The 19,914-nt window shown below is 33.0% G+C and overlaps 1 protein-coding gene across 5 annotated transcripts in view; it reads left to right on the top strand.

Moving 5' to 3' along the window:
* ADGRB3 (adhesion G protein-coupled receptor B3) overlaps positions 1–19,914 on the top strand; it is a 716,195-nt gene that overhangs the window by 251,978 nt on the left and 444,303 nt on the right. For 4 of the 5 annotated variants that reach the window (XM_005875869.2, XM_014547406.1, XM_014547405.1 and 1 more), the window contains one exon: positions 18,843–18,953. The exons of the other annotated variant lie outside the window; for it this stretch is intronic. In XM_005875869.2, the coding sequence (XP_005875931.1) occupies positions 18,843–18,953 (111 nt within the window). The remainder of the gene's footprint in view (positions 1–18,842; positions 18,954–19,914) is intronic. 5 annotated transcript variants of the gene reach the window in all.

The raw sequence follows: 19,914 nt of genomic DNA, 5'->3' as shown, positions 1-19,914 counted from the left end.
AGGGTGGAGCAAGCAGCTATGGCTGATTCTCAGCCTTGCCCTAAGGGGCCCCGCGTCTCAGTGTCCTGGTAATTGCTGCAAGCACCTCTGAGGGAAAGCCGCCCTCAGGTTCCGAGTTCTGCCTGCTGCCAGACAGTCCAGTTTCTCCCCGTATGAGCCCTGGGACCCCAGAGATTTCCCGGAACCGGAGTTCAGAGCAGTCGGGCTTGCGACTCCCTCCTGATTCAAAAAGACAGCCGTGTCCTCAGGTGCCAGCCCCTTTCCGCGGGTGCGCTCGAGCCTCCGTACCTCTGCACTTTACTCCCGCAGCTCCTCTGAGTCTCAGTGTGCTTTTCTCTTTCCTTCTAGTTGTAGAATTTCCACTCAGCCAGCCTTCCTGTAGTTCTGGATGATGTCCGTTTTGTCTTTTCATTGTATTTTTGAAGTTGTTGTGGGAGGCAGCAATTTCTGGTGTTTACCTATGCCGCCATCTTGGTTTCTCCCCATTTTAATTATTTTTGTTATATTTTGCTATGCATGTTACTCTCATTTTATAGAACAAGTTTGGTACCTTTTTATCTTTTTCAAGTTCTATAACATTTTGTCTGTATCAGGAAATAACTTTGTTGTAAAAGTTTAAAAGTCAACCCTTCCCCAGTGTATATAAATCTGATCCTTATTAGCAACATCTGGTCCTTTTTAACAACATTTCCTGTCTTCTTTGTTTATTGGACAATTAAATATTTCTTTTGCTTCATGAATTACTATTGCTATTTTTTCCTGAATATTAATGATTTAAAAGGAATATTAATATTTATAAATATGGTATTACCTTTAACATTAAAATCAATAAATTATGTAATTATTTGTTGGCCTTTTAACTTTTTAAATATATTTTTATTAATTTCAGAGAGGAAGGGAGAGGTAGAGAGAGAGATAGAAGCATCAATAATGAGAGAGAATCATTGATCGTTTGCCTTCTGCACATCCCACACTGGGGATCAATCCCGCAACCCGGGCATGTGCCCTGACCGGGAATGGAACCATGACCTCCTGGCTTATAGATCAATGCTCAACCACAGAGCACACCGGCTGGGTGGCCTTTTAATTTGTACATATATTTTTATGTCTTCATTGGTTTCATTAGAGTCTCCACATACATTGGCCTTATCAATGACTGATTCTAAGCTTTTTCTGTTTCTCATCAATTTATTTCTTCTTTCATATTTTTGGAATTTTTTTTCTTGAGTGTCACCATTATTACTAATTTCCAAATCTAGGAACCTTCTAAAAATCCCAAGAGATTTCTTTTTGTTAATTGAATGTGCCTGTCTTGACTTTACTGGTGAAACACTCTCTTGAAATTCTCTTAGTTTTTTTGTCTACTTTCACTATTTCTCTTCATCTTACTTCCAAGTTCTGCTTTCCTTCTACAGCCCCAAATGTGGGCCTTCCCCAAAGCAGCCCATAATCTTTATTTGCTTTGCAGCCCTCACCCTACCTTGCTTACACTAAAAAATCAAAAAGCCTGTGTCCTCTTATTGATATTCTTAGTCCCTCTGCTAACATTTCTATTAAGAAGTTACACTCTATCCCTAGCCAGTTTGGTTCAGTGGATAGAGCGCTGGCCTGCAGAATGAAGGGTCCCAGGTTCGATTCTGGGCAAGGGCACATGCTTCCGTTGCAGGCTGGATCCCTGGCAGGGCTGCATACAGGAGGCAACCAATTGATGTGTCTCTCTCATACCAATGTTTCTCTGTCCCTCCCCCTTTCTTCCACTATCTCTAAAAATCAGTGGAAACAAAAAAACAGCAATAACAAAAAAATTACACTCTCACCTTCAACTCAAAGTCATAAACTTCTCCTAAGTAAGTCCATATTGTGATTTCCTAGTCACTGATAGAATCAGTCATTTCTATCCTATTTTTTTAAAATTTTTGAACCCTGAAGGTATCCAAATCCTCATCTCTTTCCCTCACCTGCAAAAATATAATCCACTCCTGTATTTGTAGCTGACATGGTCTGATGGAAGGATCTCCCACAGGTTAGGTTCTCTTTCCTGATTATCTGACATTACCCAAGCTGGGAAGCAAACCTAGTAAATTAAGTAAATGTTCAATTATTAAATGTTTTAGTCTCCTCTAAATTCACCAGTGATCCCCTGGAGGCCTCTTCACTAATTTTAGTGGTGTGTTTGTGTGTGTGTGCGTGTGTGTGTGTGTGTGTGTGTGTGTGTGTGTGTGTTAAAAGGTTTATGCCTAGTAATTATTTTTTTTTAGCAGGTGATGTCTTTTCACTTGCAAATGTGTTTCTGGGAAAGTTTGAATGTTGGCTTTTTGGAAAATGACTTTATTTACTCCACAAAGGTCATTCTTAAATGTCAAACATCATTTGGTGGTTTTTCGTGTTTCTTTTTTTTTTTTTTAATGTGTGGAAGGCTGTTTTTTCCAGACTTGTTTTTGAGGTCAATCTAGTGTTTTGAGGTAGTGGGAAATTCTGGTTCTCAGAAACCATAGGGTTTGAGAAGAACATAGAGCACTGTTACATAGAAAAATTAAGTTCTTGTGCGATTCAGTTATGACCTTTATGAGTAATTAACAGATTGCTTGTCTGGAAAAGGAGTTCAGTTCTTTCTCAGCCATTTACTAAGAAGAATTGAGTACTGTTGTGAAAATTTTATTATTTTCTTAAGATTGGAGCCAGAAATCTGTACAGTCTATAGAGGACACCAAAATTAAAGCCTTTTCAGTCTCAGTAACTTAAGGATTGAATGTATAAATTTCTATGATATTTTTAATGGGACTCTTCGAGAATCAATCGAATGTCAACAGGGACTTACATTTTTCAATGCTTCATTGAAAATAGAAATGCATTTCCTATTTATTCTCAGTAAAGGAGATTTTGGTAGAAGGAAAAATTAAAAAGACATCCGTTGCCAAGGGTGAAAGCATTAGGAAAGAAGCAGTGTGATACATTACTCACCATTAAAATATTTTCATTATCTCCAACCTCATGTAAATAACTCTTTTGGAGGGCAACTTAATAGCAATTCACATTGTGAGACTCTTAATTTAGCATTTTTTTCCTTCCCATGAAGTATCAAGGAAAAACCTACAAAACAGTTGGAAGGTACCTGCAGCTGAGATGATAAAAATTGAGCAAACATTAGCCTGATTCTATATCCTATCCCACCATGATTAACATCATAAGACCATGTATTTCAATTTAGGGAAGTATATCATGCAAAGTGCAGGAATATAAAATTAATTTTAAAGTTGAAAGGGACTCTAGTGGTCCAGTTAACTATATGGCCTTATAGTTGAGAGCATGGCTTGAACATTAATTAGATGTGATCTTTGAGTCCCAGACCCAACATATCTTAGGTGTATAATGATGGGCAAGCAACATAATCACTTGAAACCTTACCACTCCATATCTAAAATGGGACTAGTAATAGAACCAAACTCATGAGAAGAATAGCATTTAAATAGAGGGCCTAACTCATTGAAAAGAATTCTAACACAGCAAAATGAGCTGAGGTGGATGGAAAACTCATGGAAATGTTGGATAAAATGTAAAGACAGCAAAAATGAGCTAAATTGAAAAGAAAGGGAAATGTATAAGTGTCCATAAAATACAATAGTAAGAATAAAAAGGCAAAAGGCAAAATATTAAGCTGGTGGCTTTTAAATGCTTTGCACAGTTAAAATCTCTAAATTGCTAAGAATTAGGAATTCCTTGCTGCTTTGTGGAGAGAAGTGTGTCCTTAGCCTATGTGGGTTGGGGAACTAAAATTAATCCAACTATATAAACCCAGGTATTAAAGTACTGCCCTTTCTGCCAAAGACAGTCTGGAGATATTTCATTCAATGGCCATGATGGCCCTGGGAAACAGTGAGAAGGAAGCTTGCCTTCTTTCAGGAGCTTAGGTTGAGGGGAAAAGGCACCCTTCCCCCAAAAAATATATATATGCTATCACATACCATGTGGGTGCATGGTGTGAATTTATACTTTGTGATGTAGCAACTTAAAGTCAAGAAATTTACTACTGTGGAAAGACACTTTTATACTGAGGAATGTAGGAGTTTCATGGGAGGAAAATACTATGCAAGATGAACCTTTAATAGAAATAAGCTAAGACAAAATAAAATAAATTATGTGAGAAAACAAATACCATGCAGGAGAATCAGCAAAAACAACTATATATATCCTTAAATAAGCCATAAAAATATATGTTTAAAGTGGCTTTTAAAAAAGGGATAGGAATAAATATAGAGCAAACATGGAAGAAAAATAGATTTGGAAAAAAACAGAACTACCAAAAATAAAACATATAGTCACTAAAATTAAAAGTTCAGTAGATATGTTAAGCACTGATTTGGACACTGTCAAGATATATATTTGTGAATTGGAAGATAGACCTGAGGAAATCACCATGATGCAGTGAATAAGATTAAGATCATGATTTTATTCACTAATAACAATTATTTTTCCACTTCCTCTCTCTCTTTTTTTCTCTTTCTGTTCCAAAATACTTTTTAGTCATTTACAAGGCCCAAGATACAGTGATGGACAAGATAGTCAAGACTCCTATTCTTATGAAACTCACAATTTAGTAGGTTGATATAGTTCTTAAACAAATAAAAAAGATATTGATAAGTTCTGCACAGAGAATTAAAATCAAGTCTAGAGAATGACCGTATAGGTACTTTGTGTTTGGCGTTTAGGAAGACGCTCTTAAAGGAGGTGAAAATTTAGCTTAAATGAAAATTATAAGAATGAATCAGCTATGCAAAGATCAGAAGAGTTTCCGGTTAAAGAAATCAATTAGTGCAAAGGAGAAATGAACTATGTATGTTTGAAGAACTAAAAGAAGGTCAGTATGGTTGGAACACAGTGGGTTATAGGGAGGATATGAGATGATCTTGGAGATGCAGGCTGGGGCAGATTATATAAGGCTCTTAATAAGAGTCAGGGTAAGGAGCTTGGATCTTATTCTAAGAGTTGGGGAGGCATAAAATGACATTAAGAAAGGTACTTACATAACCTGTTTTACCATTTAAATTATTTATCTGCTATGTGAAGAATAGATTATAAGCAGGAGAAATGGTGGCAGGGTTGGGGGGCAGTAGCATGGACAGTCAGGAAGCTATTGCAGTAGATCAAATGTTACAGGCTAGTGGGGTTTAGACTAGAATGTTAGTGGTAGAGATGAGGGATGTTGACAGATTTGGAACATGCTTTGGATAGAGATGTTAAGATTTGGAAATTGATAGAAGATAGGTTTGGGAGAAAGAGAAGAACCACAGATTCTAGGAATCAAAGTAAATCCCTGTAGGAATTATATCTATAGAATTCATTATTCATACAGCACTTCCAATGATATGAAGCTTGGTACTTCATATTAGCACCCATTCCTTTGTATGTGCCCCAAATTGTTAGAAAGTTCTTCTTATGGAGTTGACCTCTTTTCCCCTAATTCTTTCTTTCTTAGTTAATAACAGTTAATTTTCTCATAATCCTGCTACATGACAAGTATTCAGTCAAAGAAAGTTACCATTTCTTCCTGGTGTTGTTGTTGTTTATTTTTCTAAGCTAAATATTCTCAATTTTTTATTCTAATAATGATAATTCTATATTGAAATTTGATTATTTAAATTTGCTTAAACTTTTCTCCTAGAATTTATTATCTAAAATGCCTTATCCATTGAGCACTCAAAATTTTATCTCCAAAATAAGCCTGACATTAAACTATAATTTTTGACACAGTTCTCACTCCAGTTGTTGCTGTTTTACTATGCAGAGCACTCTTCTTTCCATATATTTTACTTTATGAATATTTTTCTTTAAAAAATGATGACCACAAGTAAATGCTAAGTAGCCTAAAAGTTCTGAATTCTATGTTTTAAAAAATGCAAAGTTAACAATGAGATTTAGTACAGCTTTTGCCCAATGTGGACTCATAAAACTTTAGTCATCAGAAAAACAACAGCATATCCATTTTAAAATAACTTGTAAAACAAGGCATACCTCAGATAGGAAGATACACTCTGTGACAAACTTCTGGCAAAATTATAATATATGGAATCACTGATTTGAAGAGAGATTATAATTAATTGGAAAATATCAGGTAAAACATAAAAAATAAATAAACAACACAAAAGAAGACATTCTCCCTTCAAAGAAGCAAAACCATAATTGCGTCTCCCAGTTAAATCTTGGGAAAAAAATTCACTATAATTGGGTAGTCAGAGCTAGTGTCCCCTGTAAAGTTTGGGATGAGGGAGGAAGAAAAATTCTAAACTGAAACAGGGATGGACTTACCATGTAAGAGCTGCCATCCTTAACCCCCTTGCCTATCCTTGGCCACCACCAGCTCTGTAGAAACCCATGATGATGACTAATGAGCTTTGGACTCTTTGCTAGATGATGTTAGGGTTCACACATGGTTAAGAAAGTAGAAAATCAGGTTACAAACCATGTGTAATGGACATTACCAATGTGAGCTACCCACATACCAGTATGAGATGTCTGCTTGTCACCCTAGAGTGGTCATCAGTATGCTAAGTTCTCCAGCCTCCAGAGAAGGATAATTTTTAAACAAACACTTGGCTTGAACTGCCACATAACGCAGAACTAGAAATTTAATTTCTCCCTGATATTCCTAAGGATTATTTGAGAGAGGGGTTACATATATTCTTTACATATTTTCTTGTCCACTCTTTTTTAAAAATATATTTTTATTTCAGAGAGGGAAGGAGAGGGAGAGACAGACACATCAAAGATGAGAGAGAATCATCGACTGGCTGCCTCCTGCACGTCCCACACTAGGGTATGAGCCCACAGCCCAGCATATGCCCTGATTGGGAATCTAACCCTGACCTCCTGGGGATCATAGGTCGATGCTCAACCACTGCACAACACCGGCTGGGCTTCCTGTCCACTCTGACATGTATTTGAGCTATAATATCAACTATTGCTTTGTATTTTGCTTCTGGGGCTATTCTTTTTGTTCTGTCACTTGAAATCAGTGTTCCTTTTCTTTAGTCACCTTCTATCAGTATCTCTAAAACTAGGTAAGTGTGGCTCTGGTGAAGAGGTATTATATTTCACATACATTTATACTTGAATATCACTGTTATTAAAATTGCTTCTGATATTCATTTCACCCAAATTTCTTAGTTTTCTCCTCTGTTCTTGTCCTCCCAACACTTATTTATTTATTTATTTATTTATTTATTTATTTTTAAATATATTTTATTGATTTTTTTACAGAGAGGAAGGGAGGGGGATAGAGAGCCAGAAACATCGATCAGCTGCCTCCTGCTCAACCCCTACTGGGGATGTGCCCGCAACCAAGGTACATGCCCTTGACTGGAATCGAACCTGGGACCTTTCAGGTCACAGGCTGACACTCTATCCACTGAGCCAAACTCAGGGATATCCTTCCACCATTTAAATGGACACCTCTTTCTTTATTTCTTCCCCAACATCTTTTAACCTCACCTTCTTTCTCTGTTTGTCCCCAGTAAGCCTCAACTTCCCTCCAGAGCAACCTCCGTAAATTTCAAATTATGAACAAGTGAATACGTTATTCATTTTTCCAGATCAAGCCATATGTCCTATCTTTACATAACCAAACTGGACCAGCAAGATAATTTGGTAAACCTAAGACAGTTTTCTGCATTATATCTGGTCAGCTTTTATTTTGCTATTTATTCATTCACAAACTATCTTGAGCACCATATGTGTATTAATATGTAATTTGAAATGCATAGCTGGGAGAACCTCTCATAAGGGAAATGATTCACTTGTTTTCATAACTGCTGAGTTTACCATCAAAATACGCAGGTGACACTGCAGGGTCAGTGTTTGGAAGATGCACATCAGACTGTGGAAGCGAGACACTGTTTGCTATAGGAAAGGATGGGATTTCTGAGGAAGAAAATGTTGAGTCAGAACCTGAGGCAAAACTCACATTTAGAGGATGAAAAATCCAAGGCAGTGAAGGGAACAGAGAAGCAGTGAGGAGGAGGGAGAAAAGCAAATCAGCAGTGTTGGAAGCCAAGGGAGTGAGCAGTTTAGAAAAATCTGTGGCATGGGGTTCAAATGCTGAAGGACTCAAGATGAATGTGACAGTTTCTAAGGGGCAAATGACTTTCAAGAGAGCAGTTTCATTCAAGGAGGCTTGAAGTCAGATTGCCTTTTATTATTGGGTGCCTGGGAAGAGAGGAATTTCAAAATAGTGTTTTGAAAGGTTCCTGTAAATAGGAAAGAGAATTGTTCAGAGAGCGGAATGGAAAGTAATAGATTTAGCACATGCCCTTTAATAATCAGAAATCAGGAGTTCTGTTTTCTTAGAGATAGTATTTAGTGATTACATAGGGGCTGAGATGAAAGTGAAGTTCGGCTTGCAGTAACTCAGAACACCCATGATGGGTAAGCAAGGGAAAGTTGGCTCAGGGGGAAACTCATTCCCTATGCTTAGCTGACATGCTGGTCTTTGTACTAAAAGGGAAAAAGAGTACCAAACAAGTGGGATGGAAAAGACCAATGTCCAGGCACATGCTGGTAAAAATTCAGAACTCCAAGGATAAAAAGAAAAGTCCTAAAAAAAAAGAAAAGAAAAGAAAACACTTTATAGGCAATACTGAATTCTGGGATTCAGTATGTTTTCTTCAAAGTTCAGTGAGAAAAAAAAAATAATTCTTAATGTTAAATTCTAGGCCTAGCCAAGCTAACATTCAAGTGTCAGGGCAAAATAAATCAATTTTAGACCCCTTCTCCACTGAAGCATATACTTGAACAAAATTAAAAACAATTCCAAGAAAAATATCAACAAAGGAATTAATATAATGATTAGTTAAGCCTAAATTATTGAAGCACAGTGTTCTTATATAGCAGTTTGGAAGTAAATGACATTTGTGTGTCAAGGCAGAGGACAAGTGATAGCACACCCAAACCCTTATCTTGGTTTGGGAAACGGTACTGATATTGATTAAAAATAATGATAGGTTAAAGAATGCATATAAGTAAGTATAACAAAATTAGTGTACAACATGAATATTTGAAGGAATATATCTAGAGAACAAAAATAATAACTGAAAATTCCTGTTAATCCAAGAAATTTAGAAATAACAAGAAAATATTGAAGAGAGACCTTAATATGAGATGGAAGAAATAGTTTAACATTTTAATATATACAATAAATGTCAATGGATTTAATTTCTGATTGAAAGAAAGAGGATCAGATGGGATTTTTAAAATCCAGCTCTATATGTTGCATATGTGACATATGCTTAAAATAAAATGACTCTAAGGGGCTGAAAAAAACACTATGAAAATGCTATGGCCAACAAATGTGATAATAAAGCAGGAATCACAGCATTGATACCAGATAAAAGTCAAATATGGAAATATTGAATATTGAAATATGAAAAAGCACTAATCAGAATAAAGAGGGATATTGTATATTGATAAAAATCAAATAGACCAAAAAGATTTAGCATTTTTCTCTCCTTATACTATCTGTTGTGAAGTATATTAGAAGAAACATTTCAGAAGCAATGTGACAATATCTATCAAAATATAAATTGTGCTTCCTCACAGCAAAACCATTTATAGGAATCTCTTCTTTGGTAGTAAACCTTTGAAAGCAACATAAATGTCTAGCAATAAGAATATAGGAAGGAATCGTGTAATGAAAAAAATATACATATAGTATATGTATACTTTTTTGACAACTTCTTGAGGAGTTTTTGAAAATAAAAACATTTTAAAAGATATAAGACAATAGAATGAGAAATAAATAGTCTCTTCTAAGTTATATAGAGAATAGACCCAGTGTATAACAAAAGCAATTAAAAGTTATGAGAAAGAAAACTTTAAAGATAATACAAGAAAAACCAATGAGACCACAATATTTTGGGGCCCATAGTGGTATGCCTTTTGTGTCAACAGATATAATGATTCTCTTAACTAATTCTGTGGAATGATATGTATGAGATATAAACTTAAATTACTTTTATATGAACAAGTTTATGAGTAAAAGAATAAAAATAATCTGACTAATGTATATATGAGTGCTTATATTTAATTTTTATAAAGAGCTAGCTAGTAAATTTAATATTCATATAAGATCATAAAAGCCTTATATATCAGATTAGGGCTAACTGTAAAATTTTCTCTTACAAAAATGAACTTTTGTCTGCTTTGTTCACCACTCTATCTCCAGTGCCTAGAATCTCGTCAGGAATGAAATAAAGTGCTCATATAATATTTGTTGAATGAATAAAATTTATTCAATACCAAATGCTTTCAAAAGCATATTGTCTTCTAAAAATATTACTTTCCAATGTAGATGCTAGCTATAGCATAGATACATAGATTTAAATAAGTATCAGGCAGTCTGAGACCTCACATTCAAAGTAAACCATGATTTAGTGCTAGATGAGTCAAGATAACTGTTCAAAATTGATTGAGTTAAGATGTTTAGAAGCAGCCAATACAACTCCTTGTCTTACTTAGACTCTAATGCATATGTATCTGTGTACAGACCCATTAATCAAGCTTGGTACGTCCTCAGGGAGGCCTTTTAGCCTGTTGAGAGATAACCCATATGTTCATGGGCCAACTTCTGACCTGAGAAAACAGCTATAGAGCATAAAAAAGACCTTAGATCATATTCCCAGAATCTCCTTTACAAAAAGAACAAAGATGTTAAGAGATCTTAAGGTGTGATGCTCTGAAATAAGAGCTGCATTTGTGGCTGCACATTTATTTGTCCACCCTCCACATTTTGCTTTAGCTTACATAGTTAAAGTGGTCTTAAGTATCTTTAGGTACATGAAGCACTGCTTTGAAAAAGCTCATAATTTTTAGTTCTCTCTGAGGAATGTCACTTGGCTTTAATTCTAATAATGATAACTTAAGGAAACAAGTTTGAATATATGCTATTTGATTATAAGGATAATTTATATCCTAGAAAAAAATGAAAATGTTTTCCATGTATAGTCATTTTTTCCTAAGATATAAGCTAAAATTGTAAGGGAATGGTTAAGAAGGTATTATTTTTATTTTTACAAATTAGTATAAATGCTATATGTATGTCTTAGTAAAATCATTTTCACTAAGGAAGTCAGTTTGCTATTTCCCTCAGTAAATATGTATACAACATTATCTCTTTGGGCTAAAAATTCTATAATAAACTATAGAAATATAGCAGTAGACAAATGTAAAACATGACTAGAACTATTTACTTTGATATTACTAGATTCTCTAAAATTTATCTGTATGAACATAATAGATAAGTTACAATCTTTAAAGACAGAATAAATCCTCTCTTACCTCCAGGTACAAAGAGTAACCTTGAGGATGTGCTACTAAATTGAATATAATTTAAGTGCAATAAAGATGTGTCAGAAATAACCAGATACCAGTGTCTTATGAAAAAAACAGGCCACTTCTTATATATTGAAATGTTTTGATCTAGCAAACATTTATCTAATTTTTAAACCTTAAATTGGGATGTAGAATGTACTTATTATTTTTATATATTATCTTATTAAATTGATTTTAGTAAGTATGCATATAATAATATTGCTTTAAGTTAAATTATTCTTTACTGTTATAATAAGTGAAAATGAGCTTTGACAAGTAGAAAAGTGCCATATGGATATGAGCCTTCATTTAAAAATCATAGAGGAATCATTTTTCTTAAAAAAATACATTATACACAATATAATACAATAGATATAATATAATAAATATATAAAGGTAACATATATTAAAATATCAAACCAAAAAGTATCACTTTTTTAAAAGCATTGACTTTCTTATAAAACTCTTCTCCTGTAAACTTTTGGGGCACTAAATTATTTGAGTTGCCAATAGTTTGGACCCAGTGGTCCAAAGATGTCCTCAGCCGATAAGCAACCATGCTCTGTTCTTGTTAGGAAAATATAGAAATACTTCATCCAGGGACAACCGGTTACTTTCTTATATTTAAGATTTCCTATGATCATTTTTGGTCACTTTAGCAATATTATGCAAATCTTGTAGTGTAAGAGTGTTAGTCTTCTGCACAAGTTGTTAGATCTCACAGCAAAGCATCTTATTTGGCCACGTATGTGCTCATGTGCTAAATTCTGATACAGGTCAACAAGAAAAGACATTCATTTATTAGTTTAATATTAGAAGTGGAATTATATTTTTCATGTATGTGTTTCTACATTTATTTTCTTCATCACCAACAAATAAAATATTTGTTCAAGCTACTGATAGTTTATAAAAATGCAATAATTATCTCAAAAAAGATGAGATAACAAAATGCAAGTGGATAATATATAAGAAATATTAACAAATAATTCTTACATAATTACACGCATTAATGATTTTTCACATAAAGCAGTGCGTCCAATTTACTAACATTTCCCAGAAGGAAAACAGAAAATAAGTATAAACATAATGATTTAAGGGTTTATACCCCAAATTTCCTATAATCATTCTATATAAAATGTTTTATAAAATTTTCCAACATATGTGGGGATATCTTTAAAAAAATCTATTATATGTAATTATTTCAAAGTTACTATTTGGAATAAAGAAATGTAAATTACAGCATATATACACAGTATATATGTTTAAGAATATATACACTAAATATATTTGATAATAATTTCTATAAAATATTTTGTATTTTATAATTTAACAACTCAATTGAAAATTCCTGAATATTTTTAATTGTTCTGTAAACATACCAGCAGTATATCCTTGACATATGTTTTCTCCATTTCTGGAAGTGACACAAAATAACCCATTTACTTAACAGAATCATGGCCAACTATTTAATAAAATAATTTTTGTGGAAGTATCTTGAAAAGAAAAATTCTGTTTTGTTATTGTAAGAAATAGCAATATCTTGGTCCTTATAACCAAGTATCTAACTATGGCAGCGCCAAAAAAATATAATTCAGAGGAAGGAATATCAGTTAATCTCTTAAATTTCAATGGTGGATTTCTCAGATTCTTAATAAATCTTAATATGTCTTTATTTTTAATATTTCTTAATATTAATTTACTCAACTTTATTTAAACATTTAATGATTATTTTTTATAAAATTTTATTCTTGAATTTTTTGGAAGTTGTCTTCTATCTGCTTATTCTATTTCTGTTTGGTTCTTTGGGAAAGTAAAATTTGTATTTTTATAATCAACAGCACAACGTATTTTTTAACCAGTGTCCTTCAGAATTTCAACTAATGATGCCTCTTTTAAAATTCCATGTTTCTAATAATAGTTCATGCCAGTTCTAGAAACATCATTGGTAATACAGACATCAGGCATTTCCCCTATAAGCTCTATCTTTTGATAAAGTATCTGGCTATAGTAGGCACTCAACAAATAGTTGTTGAGTGAGAGAATACAATTTTTAAGTATTAGCACATTTCAAAAAATATTTTCTAAAAATATCAGAAAACAGAAGGATGTCAATGATTGGTGATATGGGCTGCTCTTCACTGTCTAAATTTCATCTATTTGCATGCAGTTAGCCAACTGTATTTCCAATAAGTGTAAAAATAAATGAATAAATTAAATAATTAATACTCCTGACTAACTATGAATCTAGAATGCATTAAATATAATAATCTTATTTCAGAAAATTTCTAGTTGTTTCTTAACAAAATTTGTCTACACCACTATAATCCAGCCATGTGATAAAATATTTATTCTGTCAACGAGTTATGCCTTTAATCTTATTACACACTATGATATGACAAATCAAATGTCACTTCAAATGTCTATTTGAATGCTTAAAAGATGTATGTTCTCTTTGGAGATGTATTAGTAAGTTATTATTGTTAAGAATAATATGTTATCTAGAAAACTAATAAAAAATGATTCTCAAGTATAGCTTAATATTTTTATTAAAAATAATTTTACATATTTCAGAGGATCAGGCCATGATTAGTAGATTTCCTTGAGCTATGAGCTGTAGAATATCAGAGACTCTTTCTCATTTATCTTTATAACTTGAGTATCTCACACATTAAGTAATTAATAAATGTTTACTGACAAAAATCAAGCTTCGTTTTAGAATATTAAGCTTTGTTTAAGGGCAGTGAGATTTAAGTTCTAAGTAAAGTGATATTGAAAATATTTTAATAATAACCAGAATCCATTTATGGATAATAAACATGTTGACAGAGTAAATGTTGTCCATCATCATCACACATAACTAACTTTCAAGTAATTTGGTAAGAATTTAATTTTTTACCCATTGAACTATTCTCCAAGAAAGTTAAAGAAATAGTTCTAGATATCCAGAAACTTACATTTTGGAAAAACAATTGTTAACATGCAATTTAGTTATATAATAAATAAATGTTGAACCCCAGTTATGTGCAAAGCAGGACGTGATTTCAAAATCCATCAACCATGTTTCCTTCCCATAGAAGTGTATAATATACTGGGAGGAATAATACACTTGATCTAATAGTTAAAATGGAAGCCCATTATTGACATAAAGCAAAACATAAGAAAGACAGAGGCTGATTATGATTGGTTAATAGGGAAATAGTTCATGGAAGTGATGCCTTTTGAGTTGGACTTGGTAAGGAGCTTTGTTGCAGGCCTGTCTAGAAGAGCTGGTATTTCAAGTGAAGAACATCGAGAGAAAGGATGCAGTGGCTTGACTATTTCCATGACAAAATGTAGTGCCATTTGGCCATAGAATGTAAGTAGGACATAACTTTGAAAGTTTGTTGAGAAGCAATAATAGCCTAGGCTAGGAAGATTTCTGCGGAAATGCAAAGGAAAGTTAGTGTTTACATTGCAAGAAAGATTGCAATCATAACCATTATCAACTAATCTGATGTTCTGCTTATCTATACATTAAAAAATACACACATGGTTAAATAACAAGTGGATATGTGTTTTAACTTTTTGATTACTTCAATTTCACATTTTAATAACCCTTGATTTCCAGACAAAAACTTCGTAACTGGCAATTGACCATCAAGTGTCAGTTTTCAAGTCTATTAGTTTCTTAATGATATACTTATACATTCTTGGATGGGCAAAGAAAAGACATAAAACTATACTTAATAGATTTTCAAAACCTATCTTTCACATAACTTTATTTGTGTCCTACTTCTAGAGACTAGTGTTTTTTATCAAGAAACATAGTGAATGAGTCTATGAGAAAATGTACCTAAATATGGATTTCATCTTCAATCATTTGAGTTTTACACTTAAATGCAGTTATTTACCTGCCACTTAATTGATACCATCAACATCAAGACATAGGAAATAACCCTGTACTTTCATAAGCCATGTATCATATGTACATACACAATATTATGCTGTACATTACTTTGTTTGATTTCATAACTTTTTTCTTTGCTTTCTCCAAAGCAAATCATGTTTTTATTTGGCTATGCTATTTTTCTTGTGTAACTAATGTAGTATATTCTCTTTGCCTACTCAGAATTATTTGAATATGAATCAATAACCCATGAAGAACTTATGCTAAAGATTTACCTCAACCATATTCTCTACAAAAGAGAATAGCAAAAACAATACCGTATTGTTTTCTAAGTTTGGATAATACAATTAGCCTTTCTTTTCATTAGAAGTGAAGAAGACATCATTTGAAAGAGAACACAGATGTTTTGAAAATATCTCATGGAGAGATATAGATGGAACCATAACATTTGTTGTTAAATTTTACCTTTGATAACAACCCTAAGACAAAGAAGTTATTTTTTTCAAACACTTGTCGCATAAACATTAGCAAAAGAAACTCACTTGATTAGATAATAGCTTACATGTTTTACTTAAAAATTCAGATTGTTTTGGGTCTGAAACTATAGGTCGGGACATCCAGAAAATACTGCCATAGTGTTGTTTTTCTCTCTGATAAAAGGAATAAATTGTTTAGTATGTTCTATATCTTATGGGAACTTCAGTTCTTCAGTTTTATCAAGGCCTTCATATTAGTTCTCCTTTTTTTATTGTCACCCAAGGATATGGATTTATTGATTTGAGAGAGAGAGAGAGAGAGAGAGAGAGACCTATGTGAGAGCAAAACATGGATAGGTTGCCTTATCCTCCAACCAGGGATCTAATCTGCAACCTTTTGGTGTATGAGACTATACTTCAACCAATTGAGCCACCCGGTCAGGGCAGTTCTCAATTTTTAAAAGTAATTTTTCAGATAAATGATATTGAGAGCAATAATCAAATATATTATTTCAACTTTTGGTTATGTAAATAATATGTAATTGAGTTCACAGATGATTGAAGAATTTCTTAAGTACTGTGACCTCCATATAAGCTATCAGCACTAATGTTTATATAACATTATTGATTAGTAGAAGTGACTACAGTGAAGAATAGTATTGAAATTAAATTGTATTATATATATGTTTGAGAGATATAAATCACATCCCAGCTAATAATATGAAATAGTTCACTTAATTAATAATGCCTGTTTTAGAAAAATCAAGTACTTTACTTGTGTTTAAACTTTAGAAAGAATTAAAAATTGAACATGATACTTTTAAAATCATATCAGCAGTGTCCACCAACATACTCAGACCACTAAATTTTAGGATCATAGTCCCTGTACAAATAAACTATTTTTCCTTAGGAAACAGGTTGTGAGCTATTATCATGTTACCACTGAGTTGAAGAATTTTCTATTAGTACAGGTAATAGTGTTACTTAGTTAAGACATTGTGGGCATGGAATAATTTCTTTTGATATTCTTTGCCCTTCCAGTGCCATAGCTATCTTAGTGTGAGCATCTGAGATGCCAATGTATTTATGTAAACATGCACTCTGATCTAAATGCCCTAACACACACACACACACACACACACACACACACACACACACCCCACATACCCCACATACACACAAGTTAAATGACAAATTCTAGAGGACAGAAGGCCAAACATACTGTTAATAAAGAACACTACTTAAACTTCTTTTGCTATTTCAGATCCAGAAAAATTCAATCATCTATACTATTTTAAAATATTGGATAGTGCATAAGAGCCTAGATATAAACATTTTAAGTAGTCAGTTTTCAAAAGAATTAAATGATATGTGATTAGATACCTATTAGCATAATGAAACATGGTTTAGGTAGCACAAACTGTACAAATAAAAGAATGGAATGAAAGGATGTTGGCAGTAATGGAAAATAGTGATGGATTTTACAAGATTAAACCAACTGACATTTTAGGAAAAATTCTATTTTCTGCTTTGGATTTTATCTAAACTGACAAACAACAAATACACATTTATATTCCTCAAATTTCTCATGTCATGTTCCCTTGGATGGAATATCTGGAAAGAATATCTGACAAATCAACCTGTCAGGCGCCATACTTTAATATTTATGTGGGGATTTGCCAGGACGGACAAAAACATGTGCTAATCTTTCTCCTTACATAAAAGACAGTTGGTAGAATCAACGCTTACAAAATACACTGCTTATTTACACAAGTACGTTTTGTGCAATATTTTAGCAGAAGGTTATTTAAGGATTGATGGTGAAAGGCAAAATAATGAGCTGGTGAAATTATCCATTCCCAAATTTTGACACTATTAGTTCTGGCAATATATCTCCACTATCATTAAAATCTGTTTTACCCAATCGTTTTTTTAATCTTCACCCAAGGAAATGTTTATTGATGAGAGAGAGAGAGAGAGAGAGAGAGAGATCCCCTCCTATACACATCCCGACCGGGTATTGAACCCACAACCTATGTACGTGCCCTGACCAGAATCGAACCTGCACACTTTTGGTGTACCAGACAACACTTCAACCAACTGAACCATCCGGCCAGGCTACCCACTCATTAATCATTTTTGGCATCTATAAAATACTGGTCTTAAGGGCTTAAGAATTTTCTGGATGTAACAGAAAGCACAATGATTTCCACCTCCTTGGAAATTCCCTTCCCCTACCTACACTCCTCTGAACCAAAGCAGACAACGGTTCCATAAGTTAGGTTTTGATTTTATTAAAATTATTTTACAGTAACAGTGCAATAATCATGGAACTCTTGCAGATTTGTAAGCATATGAATTTTTTAAAATATATTACATGGGATCTATTATTTTTTCAGCTGATTTTTTTCTCTCCTCCATTTGTCTCTGAGATAGGCCCAGATTTTCACCTTTCTGAGGAGGCTATACCACTAAAGGATTAAATAGCAGAAACCTGGAGTCACTCCCTTCTTTAAACTTAACTCTTACATGTGGTTCGAAAAGAGCTGAGGACTTCTTTGGAGGCAGGGGAGGAGAGAATGAAAATTACTTCAGCCACCATTTTCTATGAGCTTTTGAGGACCAAGGGCAACCTCGTCTTTGGAAAAATAATCCATCAAATGAATGTTTACCTTAGGAAAGCTAGGATACAGGATTACTCATTCCTCAATAAAATGTGCTGAAAACTTGTGGGGGGCATTGCTAAACAGCAAAGCAGCAGCTGTCACGCAGTCAGGCTTCTATCTCTGAAAAGCAACAGTTAACACTGGGGTTGTATTTTTTCTGATGTATTGCTTCAAACGTTACCCGAGAAGAGTACACTATTTCTGTTAATTAAGCCGAGTTAAAACCTGGTGTGTCATTTTATTGACTGTTATTGTTTTTGGAAACCTTGTTCTTGTTTATAGATTTTTTGACTTGAGTTTAGAAATATTCCAAGCAGTTCAGTCTAGAAAATTTAATATTGTTAATTTAATCAAGTAACTTCTAGGTATATGCAGGAACATATTGCATGAGACAGTAATGTAATTTGTGAGAAATGTCTACACACAAGCTTTCATATACCTTTATTCTGTCTTTAGAATTTGGAATGATGGGAGATCATACAATTAAAAGTCAGCGACCTCGATCTGTTCATGAGAAAAGGGTCCCTCAGGAACAAGCTGATGCTGCTAAATTTATGGCACAAACTGGTAATACGTTAGTTACATTTTTCTATTTATTGTTGTTAATTTAATGGAACCACTGCATGTTTCATAATCTTTTGCTGCACATTTGTCAGTTTTTGGAGCTGATATTTTTTTTGATCCCATTTTTCTTTTTCTTTTTTGTCACCAGTTAAAGTCCATAAATGAAGTAGCTGTGAATTGAAAAGTGCAAAACTAAAATGTGTTAAGGTTTATTTTGCTTTTATTATGGGACATTTAGGATTTACATATTATTATTTACTATGTGAATTAACTACTTTAAATTAATCATTAAACTTTTAAAGGAAGTCAACAACGTTATTTTATCAATGATTGATAATGATAGGACTTCAGAGTCAAAAATATAAATAGGACTTTAGATGATAAAATTTAAATTAACAATATTTAATATATTGAATATTTTCCAAATGTCATACATCACATAAATATTAACTGATTGTCAAAATGTATAGAAGTGTTAGAAACAGTTCTTTTTATAATTTGGTACTTTTGATTTGAAAAGTGTTTTCTTATATAATCTAAATAATAAAAAGTTGACAGTATTTTTAAACTGTAATACAAATAATTAAATATCAAAAATTACTTTATAGCTTATAAAATTTAATTATAGATTAATTAGATTACTTTAAAATACCTCCCTCCAAATATATATATTAACAAATAAATACATTCATATTTTGGCTCATCATAATAAATGAGCTATAATTTCATTTGGATACATTGCATGTGTACATTCTTGGATGAAACATGTTTAAATTGTGTTAGAAACATTTTCAGGTGTCAATTTTATTTTGGGAAATTACAAACTAACAGTTTTAACTATGTCTTTATGAAGTTTTATGCATTTTGATCTAATAATCTGTATACCATTAATATAGAAGTTTCTAGTACGTGACCAGCCTTTTGACATGACATTCAGAATGATTTTTATGGAATTACCTTGAAG

The sequence above is a fragment of the Myotis brandtii genome, unplaced genomic scaffold, assembly GCF_000412655.1.
Source record: "Myotis brandtii unplaced genomic scaffold, ASM41265v1 scaffold471, whole genome shotgun sequence".
NCBI lineage: Eukaryota > Metazoa > Chordata > Mammalia > Chiroptera > Vespertilionidae > Myotis > Myotis brandtii.
Note: the sequence above shows the minus strand (reverse complement) of the source record. Positions and strands in the feature narration are given on the sequence as shown.